We start from the raw sequence: 18134 nt of genomic DNA, 5'->3' as shown, positions 1-18134 counted from the left end.
TAGGGAGGCGGGGCGTCTTTAAACGTGTCACTCCGCCATGTAGTTCGACCGCGCGGCTTTCGGTCTGCATGGACGTTGCAGATTATTTTCTTCGTTTGCTTCGACAGCCAACGTCTCTTGAACTTGACTCGAATCTTGTCTGGTGAAAACGCTTCCAACCCTTGCGGAGTAGACGACCAGAACAACCGGAATTACCCGAACAGGCGACTGTCGCCATCTTGCTTGTAAAGTCTGGGAGTCTCGAAAACCCGCGACAGACAACAGACGAGAAAACCCGGTGGGACCAAGGAAAGTGTTTTGGGCATGCAAGTTTCATTTCGGAAAATTGGTTCCGTGATAAAAAATATACCGTAAATAACTAGCACTATGATTTCAATTTGTTTTTGCAGAGATTGCTCACATAACTAGGGACTATAATCAGCTGCGCAGGAAGATGATGCGTTTCGGCTCCGTAGCTTTGGCTCCATTGCCAAGAAAAAGTGTCCCCGAGTATAGCTTCATTATCGGGTATGAAAAATCTAAACAAAATCTAATATGCTTCGAGAGCGAAGGGTCCTGTACACCTATAAATGTGGAGCACAAGGAATTGCCCCTAATGCCGTTTTTGTTTTTCTTAATTACGTACCAATACCTCCAATGTTAAGAAGTAAACATTTATCCCTTGTCACCCACTAAGACAGCCGTACGCCTGCAAGCATGCCTGCCTATCGAAGGTGACGTATTTGTAAACATTAGGTTGAACGACCGTGTCTGGTCATGACGCAGGCAGCTAACTCCACCACACATAGGCACGACGATTACAGCGCTCGGCGAAATGGTGCTCACGCAGCGACGCCAGAACAATGATGGTAGGATCGTTATCAGCCGGCCTTATCCGTCCCGCGTGTCTTATCGACAGGTTGGCAGCTTCCAGTGCACCAGTTTCAGCAAGCCCACTTTGCTGACTGAAATCAACATTGAGTAGCGATCTAAACATAGGAAGTAGTTGCATTTTATCTGTATGTGTACGCACAATTAGAAGAAGAAAAAAAGAAAACATCAGACAATGCAGGTATCAGTATGAAAAACGCATTTTCAACCAAAGCACGTTTTGCTCCCATCGTCAGGCACTGACCGAAATGAACAAACGGATCAAACACGCAGCGCTGTGCTGGTATTTGGTGTCAACGTTTGCCTCCTCGAAAATGCGAAGAGTAGGGTTCGGTTCACATCGCCGATTATTGGAATAGATGAGGCCAGATTTTTTTTTTTTCTCCACGAAATAGGGCAATTTCAACACAAGCACAGGGAAATCGAAGCCGGAAAAGCGATCAAACGTTAAAAAAAAAAAAAATGGTCGATTCAGGATTTAAATCCACCCGCTATTGTGGAGATTTTGAGTTCATACGGCGACTCCACTTTTTCGAAATGACTTCCAAATGGTACAGAAAAAAAGTTCATCGTGAAAGCTGGGTCATACGGCATTCAGAATAGACTAAGCTGAAGCTACGCCGGCTGAAACTGCATTACAAAGCGAAAGATATTGCTGTAGCAGCCTGGAAAAAAAAAAAAAAAAACACGGACGGCTAAGGAACGAAACCATGAGTTAGTTCAATACAGCGGCGAAATTAGGGGAGGTCAAGGCCGCCACTATTCCCTTCCTAGCTGAAAACGTTTACTTGAATTTTTTTTTTTTTCGACGAAAAACAGGCCAAGATACTCAAAAGAAATCGCCCCCTTGAGATCCGTTTATCCGCCCCTGGTATATTAAGAGCAATTACAAAAGGCTACAATCGCTACAATCAAACACCCGGCGAGTATGAAAAAACCGGAAGCCGGCAGACACCACCTTGCAATCATAAGGAAATAGTAGAATGACCAGGTTTTGCACGCCCAGACGTACGCGGAAACGGTCCGGAACGATGCGGTGTCTTCGCAATAGCCGCGATGGCACACAGGAAGAGACTGCAAAGAACAATGCTCAGACATCGTTATACTGAGTTCGCACGCAGTAGTTTGCGAAATATGCGACGGCGTAGCCTCTCACTACACGGCCCGCATTGCATCAGGGCTGTCTGGCAAACCGCCAGAAAGGTATTAGAGTCAGCGCAAAGCGCAGCTGCAAGACCAGCTGGAAAGCAGCACGCAACCTACAAGTGGCTTCAGAGCATGCTTCAGGTAATACGTGACAATTCGCTCTTCACGTCCGGCATGCATAAGTTATGGGCTAATCCGCATAACGAAATAGTTACATTGTTCTGAAAAAAAAAAAAAAAAAAAAGAAATGTGCCTAAATCGATGCGCTAAATTCAGTTTGTGATGCCCGCTGTAATATCAGTAATCTGCGTTTTTAGCAACAGAATAAATGAAAAAGGCGCCGTAAAGAAACAGCAGGTAATGTTGCTGGCATATATTTATACGCTTACGTAATGCGAGCACAAATAATCGTTCCGTTACTGGCTTCCCATCGCAAAAGCGATGCTCGACAGAGTCCTCCTCTCTGAGGTGAGTCACCATGGTAACGTAGACTCATGATGACGAAGTTTCGATCGTGTTTAGTTGCTAGACGAGCAAAGAAATCTATAAGCAAACACATAGTCATTAGCAACGGCGCCTCATTTAAAGCCCCCATAAGGCGAATATGTCAACGGTAACCAGCGTGAATGCTAGGAAAGCGAATAGTTCCAGCGTCTCGGTGACAGGTGTGTCGCAGCGACGATCAGCTGATGACAAACGGAGTCCATTCATACCTTTACGGAGCGGCCTCTAGCAGCAGCAGTCTCTCGGGCGGATAACACGCAGTCCGATGACTTTACGGAAGTGAACTAGAACAACCGCTGTGCGAACAGGAATGTCGACACATCGCGATCGGTGAAAATGTCACGAATTTTCACATACACAAGTGCTCTTCACATCTTGAACAACGCCATTTTCTTTTTGCCTGCGCAGTGTTGGTCGATGAGGCAAACCGTTGCGCGTCAAAAGTAGCACGCTGCTTGCATGGTGCGGCTTACTTTCGAATATCAATATTATAATGAGGTTTGTTGAGTTTTTCTGACCTTCACATGTCGTTAAACTGATTTATAAGCAAAGTGACGATAAATGTACAACAGAAATTAACTCTTCATAGGAGTCGTAGGTTGAATAGGTTAGAGAAACAATTTCAGAGACAAGCGTGTTTTGTTAGAAATAGCGCCCGCTCATTTGTGAGCACTGTACGAACGTACAAAGTAACACACGTAAAAATAAGACACGTTGTGCGAGCCAATGGAGAAAAACAAGACTAAAGAAAACTAAAGTTAGTTAGTGAAGTAAAATAAGTCTCGTCGGCGCAAGAAGTGTAAAACTGGCGCGAAGGGGAAGAAGACCTGCCGTTGGCTGTGATGATCAAGACCGTCGACGGCACCAACGACATCATCCTCTTTCGCGTTATCTACGCGTCACCAGATGCGGCATCTGGCGGAAGAGGACATCTTCGCGTCTTCTGCGCAACCAAACGCCGCAGAGAACTCGAGCATGTTGGTGACGGCGACGTTGCAGAGTAGCTCTCCGAGCGAGTGCCGTCCAAAACGCAGGTCGAGCACCTCGCCCAGCTTGCCGACGCTATGACAGTTTGCGTAGCAGAAGCTGGCGAACAGCAGCTGATCTCCTGACAGGGCGGTGACGTCGCGCAGCGTCTCCCGACGGCCGCTCTCTAGTTCATGCGCCTTGTGGGCGAAGAAGGCGAGCCGCAGGCCCGAACTGACGGACACGACGCGACGCAGCAGCTTGCGGGCCGCATTCGAGTCATTCACGTAGCGCGACAGCTGGCCCATGAAGCAGCGCTCACGCATCTCGAACTTCCTGCGATTCGCGTTCAGACACGTGATAAGACCATTTTAGTTTCGATGCCTGGGCGCAGCCATCTTAGTTTGATGGTGGCGCCCCGTATGAATCAAACTGGGAAAGTCCGCCTCGGCTCCCCTTGACGCCATCGTGGGCTGTGCTGTGCGTGTTGATGCTGCGATACGGTAGAGTAAAAGTGCTGTTTCGCGGTGCTCGTGAAAGCTATCCGACACCTTGGTGCTATTTTGTGTTTTGTTTGAGCGCGCCAGCAAACCGTATACCATCCGTTTGGCATGGCGGCAACTGTTGGAAACAGCACAAATTTCATGTTTTCCCACGATCAACGAAAAACATGTACACATTTTTGCAGCACAGTACGCCACACACAAAGCATAACGACGTGAGGGATAGTGGGTTGCCACGTCTATAGATTTCGCCGATTTTGCTTGTCAAAAGAAACAAGTGCCGGAAAAAAACTTGTTTGAACTCTGCACAGCAAAGTTTGATAATTGTGCGCTAAGGAGGACCTTCAAAGCATTTATAATGGAAGGCACAGACGATTACGTCGCTTTCCACACACAGCTGAGGATGGAAGATACGTTCGCTCACCGCTCAGTCTCGGTGGACCACCAGCGGTTGGGCTCTCCGACGGCGTCAACAAGGGAGCCAGCGCGGTCGAAGGCAAGCGTCAGCTCCCGGCCTACGATGGCGCCCAACGCGCCAAAGTTGATCGCAGGCGGCGCGCCGCGGCTGTACACGGGCCGCGTGAGCATGTCCACATGAAGGCGCAGCTCATTGGTCGCTGGCTCGTAGGCGACCTCGAAACGCAGAAGGTCATCCTCATCGCCCTCACTACCACCGCCAGACGCCAGAGAACCGTTGGAGGTCCTCGGAGGGTCTACGCCAGGACCCAGGGCGTGCCTGCCACAAGGGCGTCGGTAATAATTTAACGTGAATAGTGAGAGCCACTTTGAAGCATGCTTCGAACCGGTTCTAACCAGTCAAAAAAACGGAAACCGAGTTTTTGCTGCCATACCATACGTAACGTTAACGTGCGTTAAGCAAAGCGACAGGATCAAAGGCACGTTCTTCATTTCACTTGAGTTCTCTTATTACAAATGTAACATTAGGTTGCACACACAAATGTATGCAAATTATCTAATGACTGAAAAGATGTATTACGTTAAGTTTTATCATCATAGTGTGAAGAAAGGTTGCGATGAGGATCTACGTAAAGCAGAGTATAGAGGACATCGATTTCAACGAATAATTTGCATAGAAATGGCATAGTAACTGCTGAATACCTCGATCTTGCTAAACGCACAGATTTGGCAGGCAGCTTGTGCGTGACAGTACTGTACCCAGGTATGCACCATATTATTGCGAGCAAAACAATTAGCCCAAAGTTAAGCGGACGCTGCACAGAGATGGAGATGTACACAGTTTTGTACACAGGGCTCAATTTTAATCGCATACCCTGGTCCCAGGAAGTGTGGACAGAAAAGCGCGCAGACAGTTCTTTCTCTTTCGCCAGCTCTAGGCGCGGGTGTCAATATCGTATTCTGCGAAAGTGGATTACTGCTCCCGTTACTGCACGCGATGCAAAATATATGTTGTGGCGTAAGCGGCCGGTCAACTGATGACACGTGAAAAGGGCCTGTCATTCGCGTTGTATATATACGTCACCTTCGTGTGCTGGGGGTGCGTGCAACTATACCTGAAGGCGAGCCAGTTGTCAAGGAAAGAGGGCGTCAGGTCCGGCAGGCGCGCATAGCGCTCGTATTCGGGCGTGCGGCCGTCGAATACGAAGAACTTGGGCAACTGTTCGCGTAGGGCTTCAAGCTTGGTGAAGGCGCGGACGCGCGTCTCGGGGTCCATCCAGGAGGCCTGGCGTAGATGGTCCTCGAGAGTGTTACGCACACGCTTCACCACGCCTAGCACTTCGAACACGGCGTCCGGAGAAAGCAGCACCTGCATCAAGGGCAAGTGAGCCTCAGGCTTGCCGACAGACTGAAAGAGTGACGCAACAAATAGCGCGCTCTGTCCTTTTCAGTCTGTCTGCATGTCTTGGGTCTGTCTGCATGCTTTAGAGTCCGTCTACTCTGGCTTCACCAAGACTTGCTAAATGTATCGTTAATTCATCAGCAATGCAATACGCACAATTAATTGAGGTAGCGCTCAGTCAGCACGAACGCAAAGTACCACTAGAGGACAGTACTAGTAGTAAGTGGCTTAAGAGCATGAAGAGGAAAGTGCGCGAATCTGTAGTTTGGCGTTAGCTACATAGGCCACTATTATTGCTAGAAGCCATCGGCTAAATTGGCTAGCAGGCTTCAGGAAAGCTTGCGAAGGTTGTTACCGTCCACAGACCTTTTCACAACTTTGGAACGCCTGCTTTTTAAAACGTGCGAAACAAACGTCAGTTCGTGCAAGAAGGCGTTGACAACTGCTCCTGCAGTCCTATGTTAACTGTGGCAGCGGCCCTCGACGACTTCCTATCAATTGAGTGCTTCTGGATTGTGAAGCTACCCGGTCGTACGGGTGCACAAGCGCACCTTAGTGAGAAATCCCTGCCACTGTGGGCGCATGAGCCTCTGAGCCATGGCGCGGCAGTGCGTGTGAACATCCAGCGCCCAGCACTGTCCTCGGGGCCACAGGAATCGGGTCTGGTGCAGCGAGCGGAACTCGTGCGACGTCTGACAACCCAGCGTCATCACCAGCCGCCAGCCCACGTACCACGATGAGCGGCCGTTGGCCACATTCTCCAGTAGCACGGTCAGCAGGGACTGGGGCGGTGAACGAGAAACGAGGACCACTCGTTTGAAGCGAGAAACACGTAGGGGAAAAGGTCGAAATGCAAATAAGGATACTGAAATGAGGTTGTCGCCTAATAAAATGGTACAAAAGTGGCACGAAATCAATGAAAAGGACATGCTGAGGTCTTACGTCCTAAAGCAGGTCCGATTTAGTCGAAAGGTGCAACTTTGTGCTCAGCTTGCTTCATGTTGGTACGAGTATAAAAACATGGACTTCCTTCTAAGAAAAAAGCTCTGTCATCCAAAGTGGTTCCACTCAGTGTAGTTCAACTATGCGTAACCGAAAAAAAAATCAATTTAGAAAGACAATTAAGACCAGTGGTTACACAATTATAACAACGAATACAGCGTATTAACTTCATTCGAGAATATTAGAGTAAACGAACTCATATAGCAGGTCTTAACGAATGCCACGGGGCAGAGTTAACTGAAAGAATGTGGGGGAAGCCGGTAAGTGCAGTGAACGTAGTCAGAATGATGATAATCAGAGGTGGGCATTTGACCTCAAAAACCTCGACCTCACCTCAAACTCAAAAAATATTTGGCGACCTCACTCAACCTCAACCTCATCAATTGAGGTTGAGGTCCTCCAGGCGACCTCACCTCACTTTTCAGGTGACCATTGGCGACCTCACTCAACCTCACCTCAAACTCAAAATGTGAGGTTGAGGTCGGGCGCTTGACCTCAAAAAAAAAAAAAAAAAAAAAGAATCATTAAATTAAACCGCAACTTAAAGCTAATATACATTTCTCGGTAATCCTAGGGTATATAGACTAGCCAGAATTTTGTCGTATGAAGGCTGTATTTTACTCCCAATTTTATACAACAATTAATATCCCGGATAAAAGCAGAAACACTCCGGACACTACATGTCCAACTCTGCACTAAAGTGGCAATCCTCTCCCCCTCCTCGCCTACCCTTTTGTGGTCGGTTTCAATCTAAGGCCTATATGGGTACAACGTTGCTACGCATAGGCCCATAATGCAATACAAAGAGTTTATCCCATCTGACCAACGTGAATAAGATTCGTATTAGAAATAAAACAAGCCAGTTCTTACTATAAACTGAAAAGACAAATGCTGTTGACCCTAGTGACGACGACAACATGACGATATGCTCTTTTTTTTTTTCTTGCCACATAGCGCTAAACAGACAGCGAGACACACAGGACGGGCGCTTTTTTTATCGCCCGTCCTGTATGTGGCTGTGTCCCGGTCTGTTTAGCGCTATGAGGCAAGAAAACCGACAGCAACTCGCCCAAGCTTCCATCCTTGCTCTTTTTCTTAATTCGAAAAACAAAATTGATGATTACCGAGCTTTTTTTTTTTTAATACACTACATTCTTTTGCGACAGAATACATTAAATTCGGGAAAAATAGGAATACATTCATGGCTCGTTAGTACGGACGCTTTGGTTTCCGACCAAAGCTGTCCATAAAGCGAGTCATCCATAATAATGAGTCATGAATAAAAACGAAAAGTATATAATTGAGAAAAAATTTATAAATAATGGCTGCTGTTTTAATTAATTTGGGTATATAAACACAGACGAGATGTCGATGCTACCCTCTTCTCCATAGATCCGTCGACCCGAAACGTCATGTCTGTTCTTAAACCTTGTCAGCCATCCTCCTGAGTAGCTGAAGTCAGTAACGCCTAGACAGAGCGTAGAATAATATTTCTCAGTAAACATCTCCCTGTTTTACTGAACAAAAATTCCGCAAGTCATCACAGGTAAAACCTATCAAGACGGAGGAGAAGAAGCACTCATAATATTGCCGAAGCAGCGAGCCTTCTTTTGAAGCATTTCGTCGCTCACGACAGCACCATTCGCCTAAACATTCCCGAACCACATTAACAAGGCTGACTCCATTTCTTCGAACTGTGCTTGGCTCTGTCGGACTGTGGCTTTCGCTGCGGTGCCGACGTTGAGCCATTTATCGGAGTCCTGTAGTATATATAGATGGTATACCGTGGGCCTGGCGAGGCTGAAGCCTAGTTGAACTTGGGTCCAGTCTTTCATGGCTTGGATTGACTGAGATGGCTTTTGCCTCTTGTATTCACAGATTTCCCGCTTCGCGCCTAAGTTCAGCTCCATTCTTTTGCGTTTAACTCCCGCCATGCCAAAAGTCAGACTAAAGTTGAGGGTTACAGGCTCCTGCTTCTTAGTACTCTTTTTCCCTAGTTAACCTCCCTGACTTTCCGTTCTTCTGATTCTCTTTCTTGTCTTGTACTGTTTCTGTAAGGAAGCGAGGGAGTCAAGTTGGCAGGCTACTATAAAGAGGGCTATCAAACAGCCCTTTCCAGTGCCGTTTGTATGTGTTCCTATGAAACAAACACTGCAAGCTGAAGTACATTTTAGAACGACGGCTAGCCGACTACGAAGAGCTCAGACCTAGTCAAGGCCGCATCGTTGACTCAAGGCGAAGCCGACATGCGGATCGCTGTGTTGCAAAATGTGGTAGTTCGGCAGCGCAACAGTGACGAAAACCAGGAGCATGAGAAGGAAGGGCCTCCAGGACGGGACGCCCGGTCCTGGTTGCGTGCTCGTCGCCTTTCTTTTGTCGCTCTACTTCGTGAGTGTGTCTTAACCCTGACCCAAAAGCGTTAACGGCTTCATGGAACACACTTTGTGTTCTGGGATAGAAAAAATTTAGTTCCCACCCCCAATTTTGGCGCTTGTCTTTCTTCTTATTATTTCTTTCTTACGCTTTTACCGGCCTCTCTTCTGTTCACGTTCAGCAGAATTTATTGCGACCACATGTTGCTATTTTCCTGACTGTGGCCTTTAGTTGCGGCGCTGCCGCTGCACCAAGAAATCTCCCGGTTCCCTCCTTTTGCGGTCTTTGTTTGTTAGCTGACCCTCGGTTTGCTGTGTACGATCCCTGCCATCCACCCTCCTTTTCTCCTCTTCCTCCTCCCTTGCTTTCCGCTCTTGCCCCCCCCCCCCCCCCCTCCCCTCCTAAAACGACGTCACGCCCGCTTTGGTTCTTTGCAACTCCACAGGACTCGTTCAGGCATCCGACCGTATCGGCTGTCGCATAGGTTCCCGGCCTGCGCACCCTTCTTTAACTTGCGTTCGGACTCCTCTGGTTTTTTCAAACGATGTCCATATTAACGAGACAAAAATACATGGGCCGAATAGGCTGTATGCATTCATCCCCTGTCTATTGTTCAGAGAGCGAGTTTCTATATTAACGAGGCATAAATACATTGTAAAATCTTCGCCCCAGGAAACTGTCCATAATTCGGGTCCTCCATTTTAACGGATGTTATATTAACGGGGCACAAATTTTCCATAATAGCCACTCATGAAACGACTTGTGAAGACTAAATCGCCAACAAAACAAACAAAAGAGGAAAAGACAGCAAAACACCAATTAATCATAAAACTCGGCCAACGCCGAATAAACCTTCAGAAAATTTCCAAGAGGAATGCTGTTTATCTTATGAGGTCCCAACCGGCCATTCCTGGACGTTTGTTTATAATTCTGTGATGCCGTGGCGTATTGCAAGAATTGGCGGAATTGCTTCTTCGAACACCACGCTTACATTAAAAAGTTATAAGGGTCGGAACTGCTAGGAAAAAGGGTTAAACGTGAACCACTTTGCTGTCGTGAACATCGGCTCGCCCGTCAAATTTCGCTGGAGCAAAATGTCCAACTCCCACCCGGCTAAAAAAAAAAAAGTAACACACATGATATAAATACTTGTACTTCTGAACTGAATACTGGATGCCATTTCGCCAACAATTCTGAGATGAGCTTCTTTCTAGTATTCACCTGTTTTCGTTTGAAGACTAAACTAATAAATTGCACTGTGGTGTCTCCGGAGCTGCTTCGCCGCATGCACCATACGTGAATCTAGAGAAACCGTTTACCCCTTAGTGTCGTATAGTTACAGCACATAAACGTAAAATAAAGACAAGAACAACAGAAAGGAGGCAAGCAAGCAGCCCGGAGGGACCGCGCCCCATGCTGTGCACGCGCTCCTCCCTTCGCCGTCCGTCTCCAACCATGGCATCTGGTTTTGCTCATGCAGTGAATGCCGAACTGTCACCAATACGCACCAAAGGCAGTGGGGTATGTGTGTCAGCTCCGCTTCCAGAGACTGCATCGCGCTTCTCAATACTTGCAAAAAGAGAAAAACTAAATGACCGCGCCGGTAAGTGGAAAGGAGGGTTGTGCTATGGGCCTCTGAAAAGATGCCAAAGAAAGAGCCAAATGTAAGGGAAGAAGCCTGTTCTCTTTTCGGCAGTGTATGAACTTAATTGACATACAAGAAAATATATATGAAGAAATACCATGTTGACGAAAGTAATAACAAATGTCGCACACTAAAAACAGAAGAGAACTGCGCTTCCCAGAGCGTATAGAAGGTTTGAGACATCGACTTAGTACTGCCTTCCTCAGTGCTAGCATGTAATTGGCTTCATTCACGTATATCTAAATTGAATTTTAAATAAAAAGACAAATGTCTGAAAAAATTATTCCGACATCTGGCCACAAAAATTTTCATCCGATTGATTTGTCCGTCTGGAGCAGATGGGAGCACAATAGAGACACGTTCAGTTCGCTACACCAATTCGTCCGTCTAGACACCAAAATGTCGAGCCGGAAACCATCTCAATACTTTCTAGCTCATAAAAACATGTAGGAGAACGCTCTTCTCCTTTTTTTTCTGCGCCTGAATAAGAGATTTGGAGAGAAACCTGATATTATGAAGTTAAGAATCCCTTACTCTCCTCCTTTCTCCTGCATTGCTTGATTTCACTAGAATTTGAAAGAGAAACAAGGAGCCTTAGCGGAGCGAAATCATTTTTTTTTCTTTCAATGGGCTTCACTGTATGCAAGCCTCATATATATATTTTTTTTTTGTCTCTTCTATCTCGGCAAATAGTTAACATGTGCAGGCTTCTTTCCTGTATACCACTGCGTCTTATAAGCTGTGCCGTCCGTTTCATCCTCTTGCATGTTTTACCGCTATATTGGTTATATACGGAACGCTAGCACCTTCATCCCATTGCAGTTGTTCGGGGCCACCTGTGAATCTGTTAGAAGGAACAAGCAGCACAAGACCAAAGAGAGGTTGTTTTGGAGAATACAAGAATATAAATTTACAGAACCGGAATATAGAACGATGACGTACAATTCGAAAGGGAGGACTTCGATAAAATGCTCAGATGGTATTGTGCCGGTTTTCCTGGCTTGGTCATGTTTTCCTTTTTTTTTTATCTGTCAGTATCACGTCCTCTAATAATTTCGCTGCACCATTTTCTGTTAAGTTTCCGTGTAATGTACAGCGGGGTCCTTTATCGAATGTAAGGCAGCAGCCGTGACGTTAGCGCCTGGAAACGGGCATGCACACGACAAACAGTTCTGTTCCGCGCCGTCTGCGCAAAGACAGTTTGCTTCACTTTTTAGTTTGCTTGTTTCTTTGCGGCATCAGACAAAAGCACCGCGGGTCAACGTGAGTTATGTGCTTTGCGCGCTCCTGGGTGTTCGAGCCGGCGGCAAGCATCGGCAAAAACAAGTCAGAGGAAACGGGCGTGGCGGGCGGGGGGCATGAGGAGTTCGTGAAGTAAAAAAAAAAAAATATCTCCTTCCAAGAAGACCAGAGGGAAGCGTCCTCGGGCTGCGGACATTACGGTGGAATGCCGAAAGCTGGGCAGGGGCTGCGGCATCCGGTCGTCCGAACGGGGGGTAACCAAACACCGAGAGCCGGCGGGCACACCGCGGCAGTACGCTCGAGCTCCGCGTCAAAAGGGCGCTCTTCGAAGAAAGCTTCGGCAACAGCAAAAAGCCTGGACCTCACAATTTCGACCTCACACAATGACGACCTCACTCAACCTCAAACTCACGCGTGAGGTTGAGGTCCAATTTCGTGACCTCACTCAAAAAAATTCGAGCTGCCACCGACCTCACCTCAACCTCACCTCACTCCGCGAGGTTGAGGTAATTTTGAGGTTGAGGTCGACCTCATGAGGTCGAAACCTCATGAGGTTGCCCACCTCTGATGATAATTATAATGAATTAGCGATATTTGCTCTTGAAGCGACAAAATCCATGCTCAAGCCAAAGTAGCAATAGAAGTACAGTCAAATATCGATATCATGCGAACTCGAAGCGAACAGAAAATGTACTCAAATTAGGCGGCATTCGAATCAAATAGGTCCTCTTCGAGTCCGCGTGTCGCTGACGGGAACAAAACATCTGTTCAAATAAATCGGAACCACAGTGGCTTCAACATACAGCTCGAGCGCGGGATGTACGGGGTTCAATAAACCTATCCTCCTCCCACTGGGTGCCCCACCAGTGATAAAATGGGTACAAGTTTACCCCCGGCCCTGGTGGACAGCTCGGCTTATCTGGGTGAATTGTTTGGCAAATGGGTCTTTGATTGCACTTGAAAAGGGCGAAATACATTTTGCCACAGCGACCTTCGAATAAACTGTCCTAGCGCCTCAAAAAGATTATCATAATCATTGTCGTCTTTGGATAAGCCGGAACATCAAGGTAGGCGAGTTCAAATGTAGATTCCACTGTGGTCACAAAAAAAAGCTGGATACCCCAACCATCGCAGTCGCAGCATTATTAAAACCCTGGTCACTGGAGCAGCACTCACGTTGAAGTAGCGAGGGCTCTGTACTTGCACAGAGTCTAGACCACTGATGGCTCTGCCCATGGGGTGGTACTTGGCGAAAGGCCCCAGCCACATCTGGTACGTGGTGCCCGGTAGCACGGACAAGATTCGCGTCCAGGGCACCGCGACCCGCGTGTCGTCCGCTGGCTGGCGCGTCAGCAGGCTGTCCACGCTCACCACCGTGTCTATCAGGTCCACGTAGTTGGCCTCGCCACCCAGGAGGGTAGCCATTGTCGCTATCAGGGACTGGTAGGCGCTCCGAGAGCGCGGCTCCAGCACACTCCTGGAGTGAGCCACGCCGGCAACCAGTGTCAATGGACCAGACCGTTGGCACTTCCATGTGCGTCATTTTAAGGCGACAGCCTTTAATGGCTCAGGCTCTCGGATCGTGTCCGTCCGTCCGTAACGCTTTCGTTACGTGGGATGCGGTAGCTGGCAACTGACATGGCCGAGCACTAACTGGACGTAGGGCTTCCTGACATTAAGTTTGGCAAGAGCTGCCAACTCTGGTCCCTCCTTTCATATGGGAGGGTGATATCAGCATCAGCCAGCCAAGAGCCTTGCATTCCCGTTATTCCTAGGCCACGCAGACACGTTCATACGGTTCGGTTAACGCGGGGCTTTATATGTTGGCTTGTAGCTTACGCCATCACGTCGTCGCTAATGTGGGAGTGAAAGCAGAGAGAAAGAGGTGCCGAAGTAGAGGGCTTCGGTCCACCGTGCGATAAAGGCTTTCACCTCATCGAAGTTTAGTGATCCAAAGTGCCCTCTAGAAGTTTTTACTAAACTTACAAAGACAAAGGTCCAGCTCCTAAGTGAATGCCAATGTTGTCATCCGCAGTGTCCAGTGGGAAGCCGCATATATATATATATATATATATATATATATATATATATATATATATATATATATATATATATAGAGAGAGAGAGAGAGAGAGAGAGAGAGAGAGAGAGAGATGAACGTTCTTCCTTACGGGTCCGGCACGATGGGTTGGAGCACCACGTAGCGGCGGCCGTTGCGCTCGTCGGGCGGCGTGAAGCGGTAGCGGAAGGCTATGGCCAGGTTCCAGCGTATGTCAAGCTCGAGCAGGTGATCGAAAAACTCTGGCCGCTCGGGCGCGTGCGGCTCGGGCCAGCGGTGGTTGTGCAGCCGGAAAAAGGCACGCAGGTCGTGCAGGCTGTGACCTTCGCGAGACAGGCTACCCACGCAAGAGCGATACAGCGCCACCAGTTTGTCAATCTGCGACTGATTCCGCCGCGGGATGGGCGAAGTCTCCAGGGCCAGCATGAGCTGCTTGCGCACCTCGCGTTCTGCCTCCGTCAAAACGCTCACCTGCAAAAGTTGGAAGGAAGGCAAATGCAGCTTCCTTACTATACAAGAATGCTTGCAGTGAAGACCGCTTTGGCGAGCATTATCGCAAACGGTTCAAATTCAATCCGGTTTCTTGCAGAATAACAGCTTGAAGCCGTTTTAACGCTATTATTTGAAAGCACCAATGAGACAGTTGCAAAGAGTGAGGCAATAAAATGCTTAAATAGATAGACACCTGTGTTCACAAGTTCTGTTCACATCTAGAGGTATATTGATTTCGGACGGCACCCATCTCTGTTTAAGCGACACTATTCGGAACGGTGGTTGGAGCATTGATTAATTAAAATATAGACATAAAGTTAATATGTTAAACAACAGTTATCATACTAGACTGTTGTCTATAATCTATGACCACTGAAAATAAATATTCTGCCTGCCGTACACATATCAAAAAACAAAAAAAAAAATAACTGCAAATTTGGCACTTTTATAGTTATTGCAGACAGGAGCAAATCGATGCTGAATCGACCATATGTTTTAACAGTGCTTCTGGTTTCCTGGCATTCATGTCGTGCTGAATACCAGAGAAATTATTCTAGACAATTGATAGCAGGCTAAAAGGACCATTTTTTTACCCTACACCAGCTACACCGGTGTAGCGAATCTTTAATACTTCCAATGGTGTTTTGCTACACTAGTGTAGCTGGTGTAGAAAAAAAAAAGGCCTTAATTTCACGAAGGAGAAAGCTTCGCCGCGTCGCTTTACAACGCTGGACACCGAGTAAACGATACAGCTTCTATTTTTAAATCTCCTTTGAGATTTTATTCGGCGAAGGTAGGCTTGAGTCCCAAATGGCCAAATGGCGGGTTTATGTGCTAGCAGTCTCCAAGCTTCAGTTACTCTTTACGGTGCGAGGCAGATGACAATGACTTTTGAGCGGCTCCCCGAACGTGTCCTTCCGTTCGCTCCCGAAGGACAACTATAGTGATTAGAATATACGGCGTCACTCAAAGTCTCTTTCGCACGTTAAACCCTCTTTATAGTACCTAGGATATGCCGCCCAGTATATTTTAGGGACTATAGTACAACAAAGAGAATAAATCGCGAGGCGACGTCAGTGTATGCGCTGGCGAGCGCCTCCTGCCGGCATCAACGAGCAATGCGCTGCATACAGCTTTAGAACGGCGAGCGTACTTGGTACTTGTCTTCCCGCAGCGGGTGCCTGCGCTTCCAGCCCTCACAGACGTACTCGTAGAAATTGGCGCAGGGCGCGGTCTCGTGACTCAGCGACAGCAGCAGCATGCGTGACACCTGGTTGCACGACGGCGAAGCGCACGGTTGCTCCTGCACTCCCGAAGACGATCGAGTTAGTAGACTATGATACACAGCTGAGGAAGTTTGCCATTCAAGAAAAATATGGGCGTTTACAGCTAAAATTCGAGTGCAGTAACTTCGCATGTAGCTTTGACGGCCCATCAGTGTTACTTGGCAAGCACAACAGGCATCCATTGCCGATAAATCGGGGTTGTGGCCATAACGCAATTTGAGATGCAATGAACGCCATTTATACCCTACAAACTTCACAAATTCTGATGCGCGCCATGATTTGTTTGCTTTAATTGAGATTTCCGCCTTTCTATAAATGTCTCACTGAAAGCAACAGCTGAACGTTTGCTTAAAATTTAGCTTTCGAGCTGTAGTTCACGCCGGAAAACTGCAAAAGCTAAAAGCTTTGCTGTCACAATGAAACATTTTCGCCAAATTTCAGATGTGTGCCTTACGTGTACGCCACGAAGGAGCCAATTGAGCCAATTAAATATACGCTTTTGACGCTGACTGGAGCATCTTTTCATGAAAGTCACGAACGAAGTTAAACCAATACCTTTATCGTTTTGGACACATGAGCATCACTTGCCTGTACGGCAGGTGCCTGCTCGACGCCATGTGGCTCGACGTTGCCGGCTGCGGAGGCGAGCTGCGAGGCGCTGCGGTAGCCCGCCCGAGCCACGAACACCAGCGTCAGCAGCACCACCAGCACGGCACCCGCCATGCACGCCCCGTACACGGCGCGCTCGTTGATCCGCCGCAGAGACGTCTGACTCCAGCTGGACAGCCGCTCTGCAGTGGTGAGCACATCTCTGAACGCCAGTGCGTGTTCGCGACCGCCGACAATACCTCTACCCTCTTATGCTCTAATCCTGCATCGTACACATTATGACATCATTGATAACGATTGTTTATATCGCCTTCTATCTTCATTTAAACTAAGATTGCAGGCTATGCCTTTATTAATGTAGTATTGCTATTTATTAGTACCCGGGTTCGATCCCGACGGCCGGCGGCTGCGTTTCGATGGAGGCGATACGGAGAGGCGTCCGTGTGCTGTGAGATGTCGAAATTTCACAGCAGTCCTTCACTACGGCCCCCATTTCTCTCTCCGCTTACACTCCCACCTTCCCCCCTTCCCTTACGGCGCAGTTCAGGTTTGCACTGAACAAGTACGTGTGACAGACACAGCGCCAAATTTCCTTTCCTGTGAACCAATTATTATCGTTTCATGACGTGGCAATTAACGAGCGTCGTTGAGGGGGCCAGCCTGCAGAATAAGAGACTGCGCGAAACCACGTGCTCACTTCGCGCTGAGTTGGCGTAGCCGGCCAGCTGCGAGGATGCCCTGCGCGACGAGCTTATCACCGAGTCCACCACTCGTTCTCGGCGCTCGCGGAACGACCACGAGTACGGCTGCAGCTCGCACTGCCGAGGCTGCGGAGGCGAAGGCTGCCGGGGATCAGGATGCTCCTCTAGTTCTGCTAGCCGCTGCTGCTGCTGCTGCTGCTCTGGCGAGCCCTGCTGTAGCCCTACCGACACCTGCGGATGATGAGGCGATCGCAGCTGCCGCTCGGGCGACCTGTGCTGCGGCTGCTGAAGCGATTGGGGTTGCCGCTCGGGTGATCGCTGCTGCTGGTACGGCCGCGGCTGCCGCTCTGGCGATCTCTGCCGTTCGGGCGATCGCTGCCGCTCCTGCATGACTTCCACACGTCAAAAAAGGGGATGTATGCGAGTTAGCGAGATGGAACCAGAGGCTGGCGTGCACTCGTGCGATGTCTTCTTCTTCTGTCTCGTGTCACGTTTCGCACAGTGATGCGCGCGGGCAGTGGAGCTTAATGCGAGAGTGAGGCCCCGCTTCCAGAAAATCTGCATTCAGCGTTCTCGACTTCGACATCGCCGGCGTTGTGAACGAAAAATCACTGGCATACCTCTGGCAGGTGATAGCTGGCAGGTGAAGTGACTGAGAGCATGGTCGTCAACGGGCTGTGTGACGTCATGAGAGCACATAATATGGGCCACAGCAGGCGCTGTCAAACTCTGGCTTCGCGTTTGAAGTGGGGCAGCGAGATCGGAACGCAGCCCTCGGCTGATCTTGAGCAAAATATTTGTGATATATACAAGCAGCAAGTTGTATGTATACGTGAACATGCAAGGAGAGACGGCATTACGTACATTATCGCATAAAGGCGGAGCTTAGGTTTCCCCTTAAGTTTCTGCCGAGACCT

At 48.3% G+C, this 18134-nt stretch overlaps 2 protein-coding genes across 8 annotated transcripts in view; both read right to left on the bottom strand.

Annotated features, from left to right (window-relative positions):
- unc-104 (kinesin family member unc-104) overlaps nucleotides 1-2916 on the bottom strand; it is a 106349-nt gene extending 103433 nt beyond the window's left edge. For 6 of the 7 annotated variants that reach the window (XM_084598347.1, XM_084598350.1, XM_084598349.1 and 3 more), the window contains exon 1: nucleotides 2730-2916. The gene's annotated coding sequence lies outside the window, so the exon portion shown is untranslated. Of the gene's footprint in view, nucleotides 1-1882; nucleotides 2040-2729 lie in introns of those variants that run through there. The other variant, XM_084598348.1, reaches the window with a different exon arrangement.
- A 503-nt stretch (nucleotides 2917-3419) lies between these two features.
- Nucleotides 3420-17607, bottom strand: LOC146196594 (neprilysin-1-like). The gene is made up of 9 exons (XM_084595971.1): nucleotides 17214-17607; nucleotides 16496-16698; nucleotides 15775-15924; nucleotides 14242-14600; nucleotides 13247-13547; nucleotides 6360-6590; nucleotides 5522-5775; nucleotides 4414-4725; nucleotides 3420-3822 (listed from the first exon to the last, which is right to left on the bottom strand). The coding sequence occupies exons 1-9, from the start codon at nucleotides 17605-17607 to the stop codon at nucleotides 3420-3422; spliced, it is 2607 nt and encodes an 868-aa protein (XP_084452097.1).
- Nucleotides 17608-18134: the final 527 nt, after the last annotated feature.

The sequence above is a fragment of the Amblyomma maculatum genome, chromosome 3, assembly GCF_055883805.1.
Source record: "Amblyomma maculatum isolate TAMU_Amacu chromosome 3, ASM5588380v1, whole genome shotgun sequence".
Taxonomy (NCBI): Eukaryota; Metazoa; Arthropoda; class Arachnida; order Ixodida; family Ixodidae; genus Amblyomma; species Amblyomma maculatum.
The sequence above is the reverse complement of the archived record's forward strand: the minus strand, read 5'-3'. Positions and strand labels throughout refer to the sequence as shown.